The sequence below is a fragment of the Scaptodrosophila lebanonensis genome, unplaced genomic scaffold (genome assembly GCF_003285725.1).
Source record: "Scaptodrosophila lebanonensis strain 11010-0011.00,11010-0021.00 unplaced genomic scaffold, SlebRS2 tig00001410-arrow-pilon, whole genome shotgun sequence".
Taxonomy (NCBI): domain Eukaryota; kingdom Metazoa; phylum Arthropoda; class Insecta; order Diptera; family Drosophilidae; genus Scaptodrosophila; species Scaptodrosophila lebanonensis.
The window spans coordinates 6,015,725-6,039,278 of NW_022060738.1; the positions used below are offsets into that span (position 1 = coordinate 6,015,725).

Sequence of the window (23,554 nt, forward strand, 5' to 3'; positions counted from 1 at the left end):
CTTTCCCGCTCGCTTTCTCCCATCTAGGTACATTTCCGCAATGGCATGGGCGGTGATCCACGTCTGAGCGAAAATGTTGATGATTTGGTGCGATTGCTTGATGGTCTGAGTGAGGTGGTTCGAACCAAATCACAAGATCTTGAGCAAACACTCGCCCAAATCGATGTATATCAACAGCAAATGCAAGCGTTGCGCCAACGCATAATACAGGAGGAGCAACAATTACGTCTGGTTATGGCGCCTACGTACTTACCGCACGATCGTGAGCGCGCATTAGCCGAGCAACAGGTACGTACTACTCTTTGTCTGCCAGAGTAAGCTAGAAATTGTTCAGGGGTTAGCTAGGACAACCCAAACTCAAATCCAAAAACCATCTATTTTTGTGTGAAGATCAGGATCAGCTGACAGCTGTAGTGTAAGCTAGGATCTCCAGTATCCCCTCAGACAGTAAAAACTTATTTCTCATTACATCCCAAACGATTGTCATGCTACGCAAAACTTTTATTCTATAAACTGTTGACAGAACAACATGAGTTTCTATTTCAAATAGACAAACGTTATTAACCTTTCAGTAACCTAGTCCACATATAATTTATATTAATATTAAATTATTTTAAAATCCTTTGTCAAGGCGCTAAAATGTGCGGGTAGGTCGTATCTTTCAGAACAATAAGTTGCACGGTGGCTGCGTATTTATTTCAATTACAATTAGCTTTAAATAAATTTTTGTGTTAGCGCGCAAGTTTTAATTTTTTTTTTTTATTTGTTGGCAATTGTTTGCTCAACAAATTATCATTTCTTTTTTTGTACAATTTATTTTGCGGCATATAATTTTCTTTGGTTTGTTCAAAATTTTGTATTACGTTCTAATTTGAATTTTTTATTCGCCATCAATTTCATGAACACACAAACACACACACAATCATGTACTACAATGCAAACACATACAAACATACACATCATTGTGCTTCCTTATTTTTTCTAAGTCATGTCATACCAACCGTGCAGCTCTCATCAAATCATACATACATATAAGATACGTATGTATAATATATGTACTTCTCTCGATCTCTCATTTGTCTAAAGCCCAACAATTGTATGCCACAATTGTATGTCTATGAAAGAAAAAGTCTCATTGTCACGTGCGGCCCGAAATATTCGAAGAAAACAAATAAGTTCTTGTTGCCAGGGTCTACTAGCGGTCTATGACCAACAATGATTGCCAGACTACTACTTCCAGTACAGATTTTGCTCTTAATGATTATTTGAAAAGTTTTTACAATATACAAGTATAGCTTAACAGTTTCGGTAGAGAGTTTATTTAAAATAAAAATGTTATAATATTTACATTGCGAATTGCAATGTTGGCGGTAAGTCAGTCGTATATAAGTATTGTTAAAAATTGATCGGTCTCTTAATATAGTATATGCGTTTAAAATCGGGCAAAAGAACTTATTTTTTCTTTTCGCAATCGTCGCACAAATCCTAATTCACCACCACATCAGCCACCACCCGCCCACCAATTACATACAACTATTCGAACACTACATGCTAGTGCAGTATTGGCACCGATCGAACAAATTATTAAAGTTTTATCATCATTATTCACCAGAACCATGCCACTCTCTCACAGTTATACAATCATACTACATAATTGCTTTTGCGTAGAGATTTTGTTTATGATTTTGGCGCTTTGAAACAATATGAAAAACTTTTATTTTTTGGAAAATACGAAATATTTTAGTTAGCTATAAAGCGAGGCTAGCATTTTTTCACACATTCGCGTCGCACCGCCGCTCGTCTCTCTCTCTCTCTCTCTCAAATATCTCTCTCAGTTATACGCATTTTTATCTTTTAATTATGGTTACGGTTTTCATTTGATTTGGTATTTTATTTTTGACAATTGTATTTCTTTTTCCTCTCTTCTACGTAAATTTATTGACATATTTGATAAAAAAAACTGGTGTCGTTGCGCTGAAAAAAAAAAATTACAAATTTTAAAAACACTACATATACAATTATAATTGTTTCTACTAATAAAAACATTTAACTGGTTTTGGGCTTTGCTCGCTTGCCTCTTGTGCTACTAAAACATGTAACTAACAAACATACTGCAAAACTGAATAAAACAATATATCCTGATATATTTAAACGCGTCGCCTGCCTTGCATTTAAACCGCTTTCACCCTTCGCCCCCAATGTAACGCTTCAAATAATTTTCATAAACTACCATTTGCTGCCATATACTACTACACGCACATGAATGGGTATCTTCTACGAAAATTACAAAAACTTCCACCGGTATTTGGTTGCTTATGCTCTCTATATTGTTTACCATTTACCAAACATATATAAATACATATGCTGATATTTTGTATTTCTCCTCTATGCTCACGTCGTCAATTTTTCTTGTAAATGAAACATTTTCTTAAAACAAATGCATCTTGGGCATATGAAAAAAATCCAATACTCTCTATACTCTACCATTAGGCATGTCGCGAACGTGTCAAAAACTTGCATTCGAAAATAACTGCACGTAATGAGCGCATCAAATTGTTAATACATCGCGGCACGCCGGACGATGCCTTACTCGTACTAGATATGTAGTCCCAGCAAATAGTAATTAATGAAAATACAATATAACACGAGTACCAAAGAATTGTTGTCTAGGCCAAGAAACCATACACCAAAGAAAATTAAAACCAAAGAACGCTAAAGAGCAGCCACCGCGACGCGCTGCCCGCCACGATGTTAGCTCCCATTGCATCGAGCGGCAGCGCACGCTAACTCGTAATAGGCTTCCAATACTATACATATATAATATACCAAACAAAACAAACCTAGAAAACATGACCCATGTTTAAGCAAAATATCGAATAAATTATATTAAATTATATTTATAAAATGAACACCAAAAATCAGGTCTATTTATTTACTGAAGGTTGACCCCAAAAACATAAAACTTGTGTACCTTATAAAAGTTATAACTTAGGTAGAAGAGTCAGTTTTGAATTAGCCAGTTTATTGCTACCCTAACCCCCTACACCCAACAATTTGCAAACAAATCAAACCTAACGTTTTTGGCAAATTTTCCCCCATCTCTCTCTCTATCTATCTCGATCTACCCGGATACTACTGTACAAACAACCTATAGGCATTGCGACAATCAATCGATGGCATGCAGCAAGTTTACGATGCTACCGCTGTGCAATCCTATGCGCTGGATCCACATTCAGTGGTAACCACTTCATCGACTGTTTCGTTGCTTTTGAAGCCAACGGCAGTGGGTCTAACCTATGCTGAAGTGTTATCAGGACATGCAAGTCCGGTAAGCAATGAAACGGTGGCGCCCAGACATGAAAAACGAGACACGACCACCACAACAACGACTAAGCAGCAGAAACAAACGAACGCAAACAACCAGACAATCTCAACTACAACAACGACAACGACAATTTACAAGCGTGGCGCACCTCACGATACGGATGCAGTGAGTTTGGATCAATGCGAGCTACCCGCGAGCATACCCACGGCTGTTTTTGAACGCAGCGACCAATACCAGGAGGAGGTTACACCATCCAGCACCCCAAGATATGACGAAGCAACTGCAGAAGCTGCTCCCCCAGTTATTAGCACAAGTCAAACAGAGCACGTCAGCGTTGATCCGTCAAGCAACCAACGCACTGTTAAAACGATTACCACAACAACTACGTATAGCACGACTCAGCAACAAGTTCCTTTAATAGCCAATCAGATCAGTGAGTTTATTCAGAGTGAGCAAAACCAACAACAGCAACATCAGCCGCAGCGGCAACAATTGAATCAGGGTAAGAAACTGCAGGCACCGCCCCGCGAGCAACGTCGAGGACGTTCCCCAAGGCGTAGACCGACTCAGCAACAGGAACAACAACCCACCATTGAGGTGAAAACAAATGATCTGGAACAGATAACGCATCCTCAGCAACAACAACAACAATTATTCTTGCCTCGCGATGATCGTACGCGTTCACGCAGTCCCATGTGGGTACCCGGCTCTACATCATACGCTGAAGTGTTGCGGGGCTTAGAGTTGGAGCGTTTGCAGGCCGAGAATTTAGCCAGACAGGCAGCACAAGTGGCGCAACCTCACACGGACCTAACCATACAGGATGTTGTAGATGCAAGCGGTGCAGCTGGTGATCTATATGTGGCACAATCCGATCTCCAACAGCCACTCGATCAGTATGTGAGTGAACCATCCTATTCGGTTAGCACAACGACAAGCACCACGGAGCTCAGTTACCAGCAGCAACAACAGCGGGATCAGCCAGATCAAACTGAACAGGTGAAGCAAATAGCAGGCTATGAAGTGCCGATGACAGCTGAGGAAATTGCTGCTACCTATTTGCAACCAGATCCCCAATTATATCAGTCAATGTATGAGAATGTGGCGGATAGTGGTCAATGGAGTTACGTAACGACTGCAGCTGACGCCCAACCGCAGCAGCAGCAGCCAACACAAGTGGCGCAAAATTATTACGATCAGATGATGCAAATGCAGTACCCTATGCCGTACCCGCCAGTGGCAGTGCCATCTACCACGACCCAGTACCAACTCCTCACCGGTTATTATCAGCCAGTTGCTCAAAGCGAGGCCTATCCAACGGTCTATACTACGGAACCTTCGCAGATATATTATGCACAACAAACACCAGAGTATACGCAACTCCCATCATCGGCGGAACCCACTGCATATGTCCCGGAGCCCGCTGAACCCTCTTACGTACTTGAGCCCTACAATACTGATATCAGTTTGACGGGCTCGTCCACTACGGGCAATAGTGTTTTAGATCGCGTAGTCACCACACTTGCTTCAATGGTTCAAAATAACAGTGAATCTCTTACAACTAGCACGCAACAAATAACACCGGCGGCACCACCACCTCCACCACCTGAAACTCAAGAGCCTGCTCAGCAAATTTACATTGAGGAACATGTACAAATGCTCAGACCTGTAGAGCCACAGGAATTCGAATCAAATGAGCCCCGTCCGGACATTACCTTCGGTCAGTTCGATGTCGATGCCATTGAGACCATACCTATCGATACGAAAGAATCCACAACAAACATTCAAGAGACTCATATTATACAACAAATACCGCCGACTGTGGTAACGCAACGTACTCAAAAATCTTCATATGAAGTTGTTGTGCCAGCTTCTTCCGCCCCATTGCCAGACTCCCAAACAGTAACAATACGTCCCCATGTGCAACAACCACAGGATCAGCATAAACAGCAACAAGACCTCAGCACTGGCAGTACCTATGCCGAAGTTCTTTTTGGTCTACAGCACAAAGAACACTCAGTTTTCCAGCCATCCAGTCAACAACACATACCCGTACGCCTGACATCTTCACCACCAGAAGTTCGCAAAACAGAACATGCACATGTTCCGTCGGCGGCTAATCAACACGGTAAACGTAATGATAAATCGCCGGCGTGGGATCGTGGGGAAGATACGAAACCGTACAAGCAAAAACGACAACGATATGAGCATCATATTGAGCCAATACCTATCAAAGTAAATCCCAGAAAGGAAAAAGAAAAGGGCATCAAGAAACACAAAGTCGAATCGCCGGATAAGAATGGTGATACGCACGTATATGAGGAAATAGTGAAGGCTGTCAGTTCTGTGCCAGCCCCAAAGACAGAAATTGTAGCCGAAGAGTCAAAGAAACAACCTGAACCAAAGCCGAGAACATCAAGAAGGCAGAAAAATACTGTCGAAGACTTGATAGTAGAGCAGGCATCCGTTGTACCTCCGGTTTTGAATATACCAGCGCCGATAAAAAAAGAAGGAAAGCGTTCAAAGAAGAGAGGAAATTCATTGTCTAAAGAGGATGCGACTACGACAATAACAGAAACCGTAATTGTGGAGCCAATTGTGACTGAAACGAAACCTGGCGCTCAAATTATACCAGAAACTGTGGCACAGGAAGCACCAAAGATAACGCCTGATAATAAAAGAAATTCAAGGAGGCAAATAATTACTGTCGAGCACTTGACAGAGCAGTCAAATCAAACGGCTGTGGAACCAGTGATTGAACCTGTAGTTATTCAAGAAGTAGAGGACATTAAAGATCCAGTTTTAACTTTAACAGCGCCGATAAAAAAAGAAAGAAAGCGTTCAAAGAAGAGAGGAACTTCATTGTCCAAAGAAGATGGGACTACGACAGTAACAGAGACCGTCAATGTGGAACCAATCGTGGCTGAAACGATACCTGTCGCTCAAAATGTACCAGAAAATGTGGCACAGGACGCACCAAAGATTTTGTCTGATATTAAACAGGCTGTTCATGATGCAGAGGCTACAACACATATTGTAACAACAGACATTGATAATGAACCGATAATCACAGCATCGACTAACACGATATCCACTGAAAGTGGCACTACAACAATTACCACAAGAATTATAACCAAACATATTACCAAACGTACGGTTAAACGCATTGTCGATGGAAAAGAGGAAATTGTTGAGGAGGATGTTTGTGATGAGGCGCCCGAAGAAAACATCTCGGTCGAGCACTTTGACTTACCCGTCGTTGAAACAAAAGCTACTGCTACCGATATTGGAGATGTTACCGATCCAAGTATAAGTCAGAATACTACAATTGTACAAGGTGGTTCAATAACGAAAACAACTATCACTAAAACAAAACGTATTTTGAAACGTATAACAGCTGATGGTGTGGAAGTTGTTGAAGAGTACTTGGAAAATGAACCAGAAGTGGAACGGGATATAACTGTGCTACCAACTACAGTTCTAACAAGCGAGAGCGTGGAAATTTCAGATCACCTAGCTGCACCTCTTGAGCAAACCGAAGTTAGGCAAATACCAGAACCACAAAAACCTACACGCAAAGACAAAAGGAAACACAAAAAATCTCAGAGTGAGAAGCACGAGGCATCGGAACTATTAGTTGCAGAGTCGATACAAAAACTTCACGAAGAGCCTACAGTAACGAACATTTCAAAACGGGAAGACCTTGCAACAGCAGTTGCAGCTCAACCACAGAAGCCAACAAGAAAGGATAAGAAGAATAAACATAAAAAGTCAGAAAGCGAAGAATCTAAAACAAACACGGAAACTCCCATAGTGCAAAAAGTGGCCGAAATAATTGAGCCACAGCAGCCCCTAGAAACTACAGAGCCCCTGAATACACCAAGTGCAATTACAACAGATGATAAACAAACAAAGTCATCTGATGGATCTGTCATCAGCGATGATGGAAGTCTTATTAAAACCACAGTTATACGTACAACAAAAATTGTTAAGAAAATCAATCAGCAAGAAAGTCAAGAATTAACAGTGTCCCCGCAATTGAATGTAGAGTCGATGGATGACTACGAACTGGCCAAGGAAGCAATTGAAGAGCCTAAAGTGGACAAATCAGAGACAAACAGTCGAGAAATAAGCGATGAGGGTGTTGTGAAGACAACCAAAACGACAACCGTGCGAACAATCAAAAGCCCACAACTTACACCAAAACATACTCATGAGGTTGATGACAAGTCAGAATCTATGCCAGATGATAGCACTAACCAAGTTATAGAAAATAGTGGGGTATTGAAAACAACGACTGTACGAACTACAAAAATTGTGAAGAAAATTTCTCAAGATATTGAAAACACAAGTGAGACGAGTAGTGAAGCCGATACAGTCTTACCAGTTGTTGAGTCTATAATTCGACATGCTCCAGTCATCGCTGAGTCAGTGACCACCGAATCGAATAGTGATGGAGTGAGAAAAATTACAACTATGCGAACTTCTAAGGCTGTGAATAAAACAGTTCCCATAGAAGACCATCCAACTAGTGTAGTTGGAGAGCCTGAAATCGAGAAACTTTTGCAAACCGTTCCATTCCCAACTGATGCAAGTGTCGGTGCTACCTTAAAAGAAAATACACTGAGTTTCATAGAATCTGAACAGAAAGCCAGTAAGCTGACAGCTGAACCAGTTCCTCAACTAAGCCCAGTGGACAAATATCAACAAAAAGATGAAGAAGACTTCGTACGTTCTAATGGAAATGAGTCAGTTCCTGAACTTAATGCTGTAGTCGCTGCGAAACCACAACAATATAGAACAGCCGAGTTAGTTGCATCGGAACCGGAAGATTCATCTATTAGTGGTGATGTTGTAAAAACCACTATTGTGCGAACGACCAAAATTGTGAAGAAAATTTCACAAAACGTTGAAAATCAGAGCACTATTGAAACAGTTGTTGCTGCTCCTGATCCAGAGACGGAGAAGCTTGAAGAAGTGGTGCTCCCTACGGACAACAAAGAGACAAATGCAGAAACTGGTGGTGTAACCAAAACAACAACTGTGCGTACGACGAAAATTATTAAGAAGATGAGCGACGATGGCGAAACAACTACAGAAGAGAGCAGTGTTACGAGTGAACCTATAACTGTTCGCGAAGCATCCCCAACCATTTCTGAAATACCCAGTGAAGCCTCAACAGCATCGAGTCAAATCGATGGTGCCATTATAAAGACAACTACAATTCGTACAATGCGTATAACGAAACGAATAACAGATGACGGACGCATAATTCTTACTGAAAATGACAGTCCAAACGATGTAATCGTCACATCAAGTATTGAAATGCCCGAACAGAGACCTATTAGTCCCATTGTAACTTCACGCCAAACATCAAAGTCAACTTCCCCTGTTTCCACGCCTATCACGGAAATAAAATTAGATGCCATTGCTTCTAATGTTGAATTAGGAGTTAAGGACAGTACCAATAGATCTGCTTTGAAGGTCGTTGACATTAAAACTGAAGAACTGCCAAACGTGTACGACCAGCAAATGCCTAACGAAAGTATCGGGGTTATCAATGAGGCCAGTAGCATTACTACTACTACTACTACAACAACTGCTAAAACCACAATGCTTACAACTATGCAACAGCGTAGCTTCGAAACCGAGGATGGCACAAATGTTCTTTTCGTTGGAGAAGGCATTGATAGTGCATATCCACCAGGCACAGTCCAAAAAATTTCCCTAATTACTCATGAAGAAAAGTTGAAGACACCTATCGTGAAAATGCATCTAGATTTTCCGGAAGTGAGTCTTCGTGTAACAGAGACTGTGACTGAAAACGTGGAGTCCATCGAGAAAGCTGCCGAAAGTGATAAGAATACTGTGATTGAGGTAGTGGAGCTGTCCCAGCCAATAGTCCCAGAAGTAGTAGTAGAATCAACACCCAGAACCGATTCTGAAAATTCAATCAGAGTGCCTATTGTAGAGCCTATTTCAACAGAACAGCAGCAGGTAGATCAATTAGTTGAAGTATTGCCAGAGAAAGTGTCAGTTGAACAGCAAGTAGTTCAAATAGATACTGGCCATTTGCCTCCTACTAATTTAAGTCCCGAAGAACAGGTATTGTTCGAAGACATTAAAAAGAAACTTTCCAAACAAGATAAGAAAAAACGCCCTGCAATACCCGAAGAGTTCTTGAAACAAGAAACCATTCAAACTTTAGTGGAGGAAAGAATAGGTAATGAAAATATAATAAATACCGAGCAATCTTTAATTCATGCCACTACACCCATAGATGAACTAGCTCAAAACTTTTTCAAAGACGTAACTTTAATATCGAAGCCGAGCTCAATTGAGCATACCAAAGTCGATATTCTTTACCATGAAAATATACAAGAACCTACAATTTCTGATATTGTTCCCCCCAAAACGGAACCGGCGCATGTAGAGATCCCATATGAATCGTTGTTATCCCCTGCTCCTACTAATATCGCTAATGCTAATCAAATTGTTCCTGTGAAACCCAGCGCATTAATTACTGAAGCATCTGTGGCTAACACGGTAAGCACTTTAAATAGTATTACTAATATTGAAAATATATTCCCATTTGATAAAATATTTGAACTTCCAAAATATGATAAGCATTTGTATAATATTGCTGAGGTCAGTTATCACATAATTAAATCTCAGCAGAAAGATGTTGAACCATCTTTGTCCCTCCCACCAAGCGAACGCTTACAACCTTCTTTATCTGAAACACAAGAAAATATTCCAGCCCCTACCATTGATTGTAAATCAACAACAGTGGTGGCTCCTATTGAAGAAAAGGACACGCTAATATATAATTATAAGTTAGATATTCCTAAATTCGATGTTATATCTCAACAAAATGCAGAAAAGCTTTACGAAACTATCGTGGCTGACAAAACAATACTACCACAAGTCATCGAACAACCAACAGAAGAAAACCTTAAAATTTATGAATTGCCACATGAAAAACCATCTCTGCCTCAAACAATCGAAAGTTTTCAACCTTCCTTATCTGCAACAGAACAAAATGTTGCAACACTTGCCATTGACAGTAAATCAACAGTGGTGTCTCTTGTAGAAAGAGTCCCATCTAAACCAATTTTTGAAATACTTAAATTCGATGTAATATCTCAACAAAATGGAGAATGTCTTTACAAAACTTTTGAGGTCGACAAATCAACACCAAATCAATCTATTGAACCATTAATTAAAGAGAAGCCCAACATTGAAGAATTGCGCCATTCCGAATCTAAGCCGAAAGAAGAGAAACCATCTGAGCCACTAACAACAACAGAGGTAGCACCTGTTGAAGAACACGATATAGTACCTACATGCTTTAACTTTGAAGTACCTAAATTCGATGTAATATCTCAACATAATGCAGAAAACATCTACACGACTCTTCAAGCAAACAAGGCAGCACAAATGAGTAAATCCCCAACTAAAGACACAGTAACTGTTGAATTGGCGCATCCACAATCTCCAGATCAAGTTCCTAATACAGAAGAATTACCTAAATTCTACAACTTTGGGGTACCTTTATATAATATTATAGAGCAAACCCGTGCCGAAAATTTGTACAGACTAATCCATAGTCAAATTACTGAAACGTCTAAGTTGGCCGAACCAATTGAGCAATCTGAAGAACCTGAAAGAGACAATGAACTAGCTGCAGAACCAGAAAAGATAGATGCTATTCCGTCGACAACTATTGTTGATGCCACTCAGCAAACGATAATAACAACAACAACAACCGTACTAACTGAAGAAACAAAGCCAGTTGAACCTCTCAAGCAACCAGAGGAACCGAAGACAACAGAAGTAACTCAAGAATTAAACCCAGTTGAACCGATCAAGCATCCCGAAGAACCAAAGGCAACGGTAGTTATTGAAGAAACAAAGCCTGTTGAGCTTCTCAAGCAGCCCGAGGAACCGAAAAAACCTGCATATGCTGGACTACCTGTTGATGATTCCACAAGTACTTGGATGGAAGTATTGGATGAACCAATGACTTTCTCTGAGGAAGAGGATGAACCAGAAAAGAAAGAGTCACTGCAAACTGTTAAGGAAATAGTTACCACTTCGGTTATAGAACAAAAACAACCAGAGGCAATTGTTGATGCTACTAAGGAAACTATAATTACTACAACAACTACGACAACAGTTCTTACTGAAGAAACACAGCCAGTTGATCCTCTCAAGCAACCAGAGGAACCGAAGGCAATAGTACTTACTGAAGAATCGCAGCTAGTTGAAACTGTCAAGCAACCCGAACAACCGAAGAAACCTGCATATGCTGGACTACCTGTTGATGATTCCACAAGTACTTGGATGGATGTGTTGGACGAACCAATGACTTTCTCTGACGAAGAAGATCAACCAGTTGCAAAACCAGAAAATTTAGTTCCAGAGCCATTGCAGAATGTTGTTAAGGAAATAGTTACCTCAGTCATAGAACAAGAAAAACCAGAGAGAATTGTTGATGCTACTACTGAGCAAAAGATTACTACAACAATAACTACAACAACAGTACTAACTGAAGAAACAAAGCCAAGTGAATATATCAAGCAACTTGAGGAACTAAACACACCAGTACTTATTGAAGAAACGAAGACAGTTGAAACTGTCAAGCAACCCGAAGAACCAAAGAAACCTGCATATGCTGGACTACCTGTTGATGATTCCACAAGTACTTGGATGGATGTGTTGGATGAACCAATGACTTTCTCTGACGAAGAGGATGAACCAGTTGCAGAACAAGAACATATTGATTTTAAACCAGCGACCAATATTGTAGAGGAAATTGTCACCACAGTTATAGAACAAAAACAACCAGAGACAATTGTGGATGCGATTACAACAACTACGACAACAGTTCTTACTGAAGAACAAAAATCAGCTGAACCTATTAAGCAGCCCGAAGAATCAAAAGCAACAGTAGTTACTGAAGAAACAAGGAAAGTTGAGCCTATCAAGCAACCTGAAGAACCGAAGAAACCTGCATATGCTGGACTACCTGTTGATGATTCCTCCAGTTCGTGGATGGAAGTATTGGAAGAACCAATGAATTTCTCTGACGAAGAGGATGAACCAATTGCTGAACCAGAAAAGAAAGATCCAGAGCCATTGCAAAATGTTGTTAAAGAAAAAGTAATCTCAGTTACAGAACCAAAAGAACATGAGACAATTGTTGATGCCACTCAGCAAACGATAATTACAACAACTACGACAACAGTTCTCACTGAAGAAACAAAGTCAGCTGAACTCCTCAAGCAACCAGAGGAACCGAAGGCAATAGTAGTAACTGAAGAATTAAAGCCAGTTAAACCTATCAAGCAGCTCGAAGAACCAAAGGAAACAGTAGTTACTGAAGAAACAAAGAAAGTTGAGCCTCTCAAGCAACCCGAAGAACCGAACAAACCTGTATATGCTGGACTACCTGTTGATGATTCCACAAGTACTTGGATGGATGTGTTGGATGAGCCAATGAATTTATCTGACGAAGAGGATGAAACAGTTGCACAACCAGAAAAGATTGATGCTAAACCTGCGACCAATATTGTTCAGGAAGTAGTATCCACAACTAAGGAGAAGCAACCCATTGTTGATACTATTGCAAGCGAAGAACTCAATACAAAAACAATTGAACAAAGGACAATTACAACTACCAATAGAATCGAAGAGCCAATTGATACCTGGTCTAGTGTTTTAGAAGAAGCAATACCAAACACAGGAAATATAGCGTTCACTTCCAATTTGTCGGCAGACGCTCCAGAGTTTACTCCGTCCTACCTCAACCACGTACACTCCAATCAGACGCATACTTTCTTAGCTAATGAAAGGGTTTATAACGAATTCATTCCCCGTAGTAAAGTGGAACAAACAGTTTCACATAAACAAAGGTCAAAGAAAGTAAAGCCGGCGATTCCCCAAAAGAAGCAAAATCCCACGCAAACAACGTCTCAAAGTATTTCTCCTCCTCGAGAAATAAAACCACCTTCAGACCAATCTATTGAAGAAAATATTTGGGTGAAAACTGGGGATGGAAAGTCATATGCAGACGTCTTATTCAACTCTGGGTCTGTTACTGAACAAGACATTGTGCATATATCATTGAAAGAACACCGAGAGAGTGTTGCACCTGTTATTTTTGAAAAGGTAGAAAAAGATAAGAAAAAACTGAAACAAAAAATAGAACCAAAATTAGTGGAAACAATTCAGGACAGAGCTGTCCCAGCAGTAACTGTTGAATCAGTTACAGAGAGTTCTAAAGAACCTTCATCTGACGAACATGATATTTCACATACGTCAGCGGTAACATGGTCGGCTCTTGTTCGTAGACCCGGTAAATGGACAGATACTACGGCCAAAATAGAAAAAATCCAGCCAAATACAGTTCCAGCTGAAAATAAACCTTTAGAAGAACATTCAGATACTACTAAACATGCAAAATCCAAGAAACCTAAAAAATCTAAGAAATCTAAAAAAGTTGTCGAGTCTGTTCAAACCACATCTGAAGATGAAAAACAGGAATCAGAATTGCAGACACCAACAGAACCAGAAACTCCCCAACTTGCGAAGTCAACAAAACCTTCAACAGAACCGGAAATTGTCCAACCTCAAATCAGAGAAGACGATAACAATAAATTTTCGTGGGCTTCGCTTGTTAAAAGACCCGGGGAGTGGATTGATACCACTGTTTCCCATATCAAAGCAGGAGTTACACCTGCAGTTGATCCAGACAAGGCAGCTATAAAAATAAATGAAAAAGAAAAATCAAAGAAGCTGAAATCCAAGAAAAAGCACGGTGATGATAAAAAACATCAACAAATAATCATCGAATCCGACGATAGTGAAAAATCACTTCATAGTCCTTCAAAAGAAACGCCGCCAATGGAAAAAGAACTCATGGATGAGGCATCGAACAAGACCGGTAATGGATCATTCTCATGGGCTTCTTTAGTGAAAAAGCCTGGTGAATGGGTAGATGATATTGCGAACCGTAAAAAGAGTGTCATAACTTCCAAAGAAGAGCCAAAACCGGAATCCAAAGCAAAGAAGGAGAAAAAAGTTGTCAAAAAGCTTGGAAAACCTGAAGCAAAACAAGCGAATCAAATGGATTCCCGGATTGCAAAAGAACATCAAGAAGTAGTTCACTCAACTCCCGAAGAATCAGAATTCATTGATACCTCTCCAGCACGAGATGACAATACTGTAACCTGGGCTAAGATCGCAAGTCAAATAGACAAAATGGCGGATTTGCCACCTAAAAAGATCCCAGAAGTAAAACAGAAGCAAAAAGATCAAAGAAAGCAGCATTTGAGAGAAGAAACAATAACAAAAATTGATTATGGTGAACACCCAGAGCCTAAATCAAAGAATTTGCCTTCCCACCTTGAGAATATTTCAACACAAAATCAATCTTTAACCTCATGGTCATCAACAGTAGTGACTAAGCGAACAACAGAATTTATAGATACAGAAAAAGAATTGATTCATCAAACGACTAGTGGCAACAAGAAATTACCTACAAAGCAACAGTTGGTTCCCGCAACTACAGTGACTGAGGCTCTAGACGATTTCGAATGGACGGATATTTCGGAGACGCCTCAAGATAAATCCAATAAATCTTGGGCAGAAATGGTTGATGATGGACCTGAAGATATCGTTGTTGAGTATAGGCCATGGAAGGAATTAATTGAAGACGAAATCGAAATACCACTCTTGGCAGAGAATGGGGATGAAGACAACATCAACAAAATTATAGAAACTATTCACGAAGTAAAATCTTCCCAAGACAATACACAAGAATTGAAAAATGATCCCTTCATGGAAGCAAAGACCGCATTCTCATACGAAAAGGTTAAACCAGTTTCAGAAACAGAAAAGATAGCTTCAAAGCCATTGCAAAATGTTGCGAAGGAAATAGTTACCTCAGTTGAAGAACCCGAGACAATTGTTGATGCCACTCAGGAAACGATAACTACAACAACTACTACGACAACAGTACTTACTGAAGAAACAAAGTCAGTTGAACCCCAAGAACATATTGATACTAAACCAGCGACCAATATTGTAGAGGAAATTGCCACCACAGTTATAGAACAAAAACAACCAGAGACAATTGTGGATGCTATTACAACAACTACGACAACAGTTCTTACTGAAGAACAAAAACCAGTTGAACCTATTAAGCAGCCCGAAGAATCAAAAGCAACAGTAGTTATTGAAGAAACAAGGAAAGTTGAGCCTATCAAGCAACCCGAAGAACCGAAGAAACCTGCATATGCTGGACTACCTGTTGATGATTCCACAAGTACTTGGATGGATGTGTTGGACGAACCAATGACTTTATCTGACGAAGAGGATGAACCAGTTGCAGAACCAGCAAATTTAGTTCCAGATCCATTGCAAAATGTTGTTAAGGAAATAGTTACCTCAGCTAAAGAACCAGAAGAACCAGAGAGAATGGTTGATCCTACTACTGAGCAAAAGATTACTACAACAATAACTACAACAACAGTACTAACTGAAGAAACAAAGCCAGTTGAATATCTCAAGCAACCTGAGGAACTAAACACATCAGTACGTCTTGAAGAAAGGAAGCCAGTTGAAACTGTCAAGCAACCCGAAGAACCGAAGAAACCAGCATATGCTGGATTACCTGTTGATGATTCCTCGAGTTCGTGGATGGAAGTGTTGGACGAACCAATGACTTTCTCTGACGAAGAAGATGAACCAGTTGGAGAACCAGAAAAGAAAGATCCAGAGCCATTGCAGAATGTTGTTAAGGAAGTAGTTACCTCACGTATAGAACCAGACGAACCAGAGAGGATTGTTGATGCTACTACTGAGGAAAAGATTACTACAACAATAACTACAACAACAGTACTTACTGAAGAAACAAAGCCAGTTGAAACTGTTAGGCAACCCGAAGAACCGAAGAAACCAGCATATGCTGGACTACCTGTTGATGATTCCACAAGTACTTGGATGGATGTGTTGGATGAACCAATGACTTTCTCTGACGAGGAGGATGAACCAGTTGCAGAACCAGAAAATGTAGTTCCAGATCCATTGCGAAATGTTAAAGAAATAGTTACCTCAGTCATAGAACCAGAAGAACCAGAGAAAATTGTTGATCCTATTACTGAGCAAAAGATTACTACAACAATAACTTCAACGACAGTACTTACTGAAGAAACAAAGCCAGTTGAACCTCTCATGCAACCTGAAGAACCGGCGTCAACAGTACTAACTGAAGAAACAAAGCCAGTTGAATCTCTCAAGCAACCCGAGGAACTAAACACATCAGTACTTATTGAAGAAACGAAGCCAGTTCAAACTGTCAAGCAACCCGAAGAACCAAAGAAACCTGCATATGCTGGATTACCTGTTGATGATTCCTCGAGTTCGTGGATGGAAGTATTGGACGAACCAATGACTTTCTCTGACGAAGATGAACCAGTTGGAGAACCAGAAAAGAAAGATCCAGAGCCATTGCAGAATGTTGTTAAGGAAGTAGTTACCTCACTTATAGAACCAGAAGAACCAGAGAGGATTGTTGATGCTACTACTGAGGAAAAGATTACTACAACAATAACTACAACAACAGTACTTACTGAAGAAACAAAGCCAGTTGAACCTCTCAAGCAACCTGAAGAACCGGCGTCAACAGTACTAACTGAAGAAACAAAGCCAGTTGAATCTCTCAAGCAACCTGAGGAAGTAAACACATCAGTACTTATTGAAGAAACGAAGCCAGTTCAAACTGTCAAGCAACCCGAAGAACCAAAGAAACCTGCATATGCTGGATTACCTGTTGATGATTCCTCGAGTTCGTGGATGGAAGTATTGGACGAACCAATGACTTTCTCTGACGAAGATGAACCAGTTGGAGAACCAGAAAAGAAAGATCCAGAGCCATTGCAGAATGTTGTTAAGGAAGTAGTTACCTCACTTATAGAACCAGAAGAACCAGAGAGGATTGTTGATGCTACTACTGAGGAAAAGATTACTACAACAATAACTACAACAACAGTACTTACTGAAGAAACAAAGCCAGTTGAACCTCTCAAGCAACCTGAAGAACCGGCGTCAACAGTACTTACTGAAGAAACAAAGCCAGTTGAACCTCTCAAGCAACCTGAAGAACCGGCGTCAACAGTACTAACTGAAGAAACAAAGCCAGTTGAATCTCTCAAGCAACCTGAGGAACTAAACACATCAGTACTTATTGAAGAGACAAGGAAAGTTGAGCCTATCAAGCAACCCGAAGAACCGAAGAAACCTGCATATGCTGGACTACCTGTTGATGATTCCACGAATACTTGGATGGATGTGTTAGATGAGCCAATGACTTTCTCTGACGAAGAGGTAGAACCAGTAGTAGAGCCAGAAAATATTGATTCTAAACCAGCTACCAATATTGTAAAGGAAATTACCACCACAGTTATTGAACAACAGCCAGAGATATTTGTTGATGCTACTGCGCAAAAGATAGTTACTACAATAATGACAACAGTACTTACTGAAGAAACAAAGTCAACTGAACCCCTCAAGCAACTCGAGGAACCAAAGACAACCGTTATAACTGAAGAAACGAAGCCAGTTGAGCCTCTGAAGCAACCCGAGGAACCAAAGAAACCTGCATATGCTGGACTACCTGTTGATGATTCCACGAATACTTGGATGGATGTGTTGGATGAACCAATGAATTTCTCTGACGAAGAGGATGAACCAGTTGCAAAACCAGAAAAGTTAGTTCCCTCAGTTAAAGAGCCAGAACAACCAGAGACAATTGTTGAAGCCACTCAGCAAACGATAATTACAACAACTACGACAACAAAGGCAGTTGAACCTATCAAGCAACCCGAAGAACCGGCGTCAACAGTACTTACTGAAGAGACAAGGCTTGTTGAAACTCTTAATCAACTCGAAGAACCAAAGAAACCTTCAAAAGTAATTGTTGCTAAAGAGCTCAAGACAGACAACGCAAAATCTAAAGATCCAGTCAAGTTTTCTGAAGAGCCCGAAAAAGGTGCACCACAGGTTCAGGATTCCAGCTCTTGGCAGATTCATACTTCGTACGCTGATGTTTTAAAACATACCACTGATTTCATAGATTTTGAAAAACAAAATGTAGATAGGTCTTCGAAAACCGAAATTCCTGCAAATGAAAGCATAAAGAAATCTAAGGACAAAAAAGCTAAGAAAGTCACTTCAAAGAAAGGCAAACGTGAAAACAGCCCCGTTAATAAAATTGAAATTGAAGAAACTATCCCACTCATATATCCAAACACAGATGTAGAACATTTTGTTACTAAGGAATCGGAAGTAATTGCTCCACAAACAGATTTCACTGAGATTGGAAAGACTGTTTCTGAAACATCGTGGTCAACAATTGTCGATGAAGACGTAGAGAATGTTCCTCATATGTCATGGTCAACAATAGTCCGGCAAGGTGTTGAAGAGCCTTCGACAAAAGTAACAGAACTGAAGGATCATCAATTACAGGAATCTAACGAATTTGAAATAACAAAACCAGCCGTAATCGAAAAGCCCCATAAGCAAAAGTTAAAGAAAGACAAAAAGTCCCAAAAAGCGAAGCAAGTTGAAGAATTGACCGCCGAAGAACAAACGCCCGTTGATACATCAAAGTACCATATAAAGCCAAAGGTTGAAGCTACCACTGTTGTTGATAGGCCAGTAGAACAGGTTGAATTAGAGCCAAAATCGTCCCTACCACAATCTTGGTCGTCCATTATTTCACAAACTACTGAAGTATCTCCAACGACTGGTAACATTTTCGTAACTGATAAGGTCGTTGAAATTGTTCCTCAAAAACAAGTCACGCTACCCAAAGATATTCGGGACTTTATTTCCCAAGAGAAAAGTTTCTCCAGCAGCCTAATTGAAAAACCAAAACAGCAAAAGTCTAAAAAAGAAAAGAAAAAGCCCAACAAGGAAATTTCGGCACATGAAAAAGATGTTGATGTTGGGCATGTTGATACACCGGCAGAAATTGATAAATCAGAATCAAATCAATCTCTTCCACAATCTTGGTCGTCGATTATAACGCAAACAATTGAAACATCACCAACTGTAAAAGAAACGGATACGATTCAAGTGGTTCGTGAAATAATTCCTGAAACTCCGACTACTTTCGAAGAAGATATTCAAGAAATTCCTACCCAGGAACAAACAGCGATAGAAAAACCTAAAAAGTCAAGCTCAAAGAAAGAAAAGAAGCCTAAAAAAGATCTAGAGCAGAAGCCAATTGTAGATGCTCCCACTGTTGTTGACACACCGATCATAAGCAATCAATCAGAGCCAATAATATCTCAAACACAATCCTGGTCTTCAATTATAACACAAACAACAGAAGTGCCGCGAACTGTGTTTAAAACTCTTGTTACCGATGAGGTGGAAAAAATAATTCCTCAAGAACAGGAAAGCTCAGAGCCCAAAGTGATCGATAAACCCAAAAAACAAAAGTCTAAGAAAGAAAAGTCTCAGCACAAAGAAGCACCAGAAGATAAGCAGTCTACTGTTGTTGTTGATACATCGATCGTACACGCTGAAGAAGAACCAAACCCGTTCCCAACACAATCTTTGTCACAGATAATTACTCACGTGACTGAAACAACTGTTGAAACTATTGTGCCTGAAGAGGTTGTAAAAACAATTCCAGAAAGTCCGAAAGTTACTCCAAAAGAGATTCAGGACTTTATTTCCCAAGAGAAGAATTTCTCAAGCTCTGTGATCGAAAAACCCAAGCAACAAAAGTCGAAGAGAGAAAAGAAAATCCGAAACGAAGTGCCAATACAAGAACCGATACAAGAGCCAATTGTTGAAGTTCCATCTGTTGTCGATACACAGATCGTACAACCACAGCCAAATCCTGCTCTTACGCAGTCATGGTCTTCGATTGTTATGCAAACAATTGAATCGCCTCCTTCACTTTCTAAAACTCATGTGCCTGCTCGTACGCAAGAAATAGTTCCTGAACCAACGAAGATAACACCAAAAGAGGTTTTGGACATTATTCCTAAAGAACAACCCGTCATCGATAAACCCAAAAAGCAGAAATCAAAGAAAGAAAAGCAGCCTCGTAAGGAGCCACAAGAACCCATTGTTGATATAACCACTGTTGTTGACACATCGATCGAAAAGAGTGAGCCAAAAGAAACGCCCTCTCACTCACAATCGTGGTCCTCGATTGTAACGCAAACAGTGGAAGTGTCGCCTGTTGTAGCTGAAACTCGTGTGCCAGAAATTTTACCGAAACAAGATTCTGAAGAGCCTCAGCAAACATCAAATGTCATTTTGGACTTTATTGCTCAAGAGCAATGGAAGATAACACCAAAAGAGGTTTTGGACATTATTCCCCAAGAACAACCCGTCATCGATAAACCCAAAAAGCAGAAATCAAAGAAAGAAAAGCAGCCTCGGAAGGAGCCACAAGAACCCATTGTTGATATAACCACTGTTGTTGACACATCGATCGAAAAGAGTGAGCCAAAAGAAACGCCCTCTCAATCACAATCGTGGTCCTCGATTGTAACGCAAACAGTGGAAGTGTCGCCTGTTGTAGCTGAAACTCGTGTGCCTGAAATTTTGCCGAAACAAGATTCGGAAGAGCCTCAGCAACCATCAAATGTCGTTTTGGACTTTATTGCTCACGAGCAAATCCCAGTCGAAAAGTCTAAAAAGCAAAAACCAAGGAAAGAAAAGCAACCCCAAAAGGAGAAACAGGAGCAAGAACCGATTGCTGATGTAACCGCCGTTGACACATCTATCGAAAAGAGTGAACCAAAAATAAATCCAATTCAAACACAATCTTGGTCTTCGATTGTTTCGCAAACAATTGAAGTTACTCCAACTGTAACTGAAGCTCGTGTGACTGAAGTGGTGCAGGAGATTGTCCCGATAGAAGATCAGACAACACCAAAAGACATTGTGGAATCTATTTCCCAAGGCCAGCCTATTGTCGACAAGCCTAAAAAGCAAAAGACTAAGAAAGAAAAGAAGCACCACAAAGAAAATCTAATTCAAGAGCCAGTTATAGAAACACCGATCGCACAGGATAAACCAGAACCAAAACCTTCCTCAATTACTCAACCAGCTGAAGTATCGCAAACAATAACTGAAACTATTATTTCTGAAGAAGTTGTTGAACCAGTTTCATTAAAACTGAAACCTACACCAGAAGAGATAACTGACTTTATTTCTCAAGAGAAAAATTTCTCCAATACTTTAATTGATAAACCCAAGCAGGCAAATGCAAAGAGAGAAAAGAAAATCAGAAACGAAGAGCCCATACAAGAGTCAATTGTTGAAGTTATATCTGTTGCTGATACACCTATTGCACAGCCCCTTACCCAGTCGTGGTCTTCGATTGTTATGCAAACAAGTGGAGTACCGCCAGCTCTTTCTAAAGTTCAAGAAATTAAAGCTGCACCAGAGAAAATTCCTGAACAATCAAAGTTGGTACCAAAAGAAAGTGTGGACTTTATTTCTCACGAACAAACTGTGATCGAAAAGCCTAAAAAGCAAAAATCCAAGAAAGAAAAGCAGCCCCAGAAAGAGTTACAAGTACCGGTGGTTAACAACACCACTGTTGTGGAGAACTTATCGATCGAAACGACCGAAACAAAGGAGAATCCTTCTCAATCATGGTCTTCAATAGTAACGCAAACAATTGATGTGTTACCAACTGTAAATGAGACTCGTTTCGTTGAAGAGTTGCGAGAATCACTGCCTGAGGCTGAAGAAACTGCACCCAAAGGCATTCAGAATACACCAGAAGTCGCGGAGATCCCGAAGCCTACGATTCCAAAGTCAAAGAAGGAAAAGAAGCCTGAGCAGAATTCAAGTGTTAATATACTGACCATTCCTAGGGAGGCAGAACCGAACTTAGCATCAACACAATCCTGGTCTTCGATTGTTACGCAAACGACAACAACGACAATTCCAATATTGACTGAAACTCATGTGACTGAAGTAGTTTCGGAAATAGTTCCTGAAGTAGAAAAAACGACATCAAATACTATTCAGGATTTCATTTCACAAGAAAAGAACTATTCAAGCAGTATGATCGACAAATCTGTAGTTATACAGCCCGTACAAGAAGCTATTGTAGATATAGGCACTGTTGTGATTGAAAAACCTGACAAGGATGAAACAGAGCCAAACATAACCCAATCGCAGCCATGGTCTTCAGTTGTATCAAAACCGATTGAAATATCTTCAACTGTAACTGAAATTCATGTGAGAGAATTGGAGCCGGATAAACATCCCTCATTCACCCCATCTCAGAAGCAAAGTTTACCGCCCACTGTTATCGACAAACCCAAGAAGCAAAAGACAAAGAAGGAAAGAAATACACACAAAACAGATACAGTAGTGGTGGCTGCAAGAGACAAATCACGTGAAAGTGTACATGAACCAATAAAGGAATCACCAAACCATGGGAACCTTCCATCTGATCAGCAGCTGCAGTTTAATATTCCATTACCGAAACCACCCCGAGCCTCTGCATGGTCTTCTTCTGAAACATATGCTGAAGTTGTTAAAAAGTCAGGCTTCATCGATAACACTAATATTCGCTATCACAATCAGTCTACTGAACATAAATCTGAAGAAAAGGAGCCACATATCCAATACAAAAATATCTCTGAGCGACCTTTGGTTTCCAAACCAGATACGTTTTCAGAACCAGCTTTGGACAAACAAGAAATATATGTATCCGTTGCTGACAAAGAGCCAGACTTTAAAACAGAATTGGAACCAGAAATACCACCGGCAATGCTGAGCTGGAAAGAAATCATGGATGAGGAAGTGATTTTGGAACCTCAATCATGGTCATCGATTGTTGGTACTATCCCATCAACAAAAGAAGCGGTTCCAAATATTAGTCCAGAAGGTAGACCTGAAAGACATTCTCGGTCTACTGGTCGTCCAATAATACAAGTAACTGAGGTGACATATGAACAACCCTATGCTCCAAATAAGGATGAGCAAGGTTTCCTAGAAATCATTTCAAAGAAGAGAATGAGGTCACGATCTCGTTCACAACAATCTCAGCGTTCAAGCGTTGAGGAAAAGCCACAGAAAAAGAAATCAAAGAAACCTAAAGACCAAAAGCAGAATATTAAATCGAAGCCAGACCAACCCGCCACACCACACAGTTCCATTGAAAAGGAATCCCCT

The 23,554-nt window shown here is 40.2% G+C and overlaps 1 protein-coding gene across 5 annotated transcripts in view; it reads left to right on the forward strand.

Annotated features, from left to right (window-relative positions):
- The window catches only part of LOC115630477 (nesprin-1), a 118,324-nt gene that overhangs the window by 71,168 nt on the left and 23,602 nt on the right, over window positions 1-23,554 (forward strand). For 2 of the 5 annotated variants that reach the window (XM_030527054.1, XM_030527056.1), the window contains 2 exons: window positions 28-288; window positions 2,491-2,918. In XM_030527054.1, the coding sequence (XP_030382914.1) occupies window positions 28-288; window positions 2,491-2,607 (378 nt within the window). In that variant the 3' untranslated portion in view covers window positions 2,608-2,918. Of the gene's footprint in view, window positions 1-27; window positions 289-2,490; window positions 2,919-3,154; window positions 9,549-9,605; window positions 9,872-23,554 lie in introns of those variants that run through there. The other 3 variants (XM_030527055.1, XM_030527051.1, XM_030527057.1) reach the window with 2 other exon arrangements.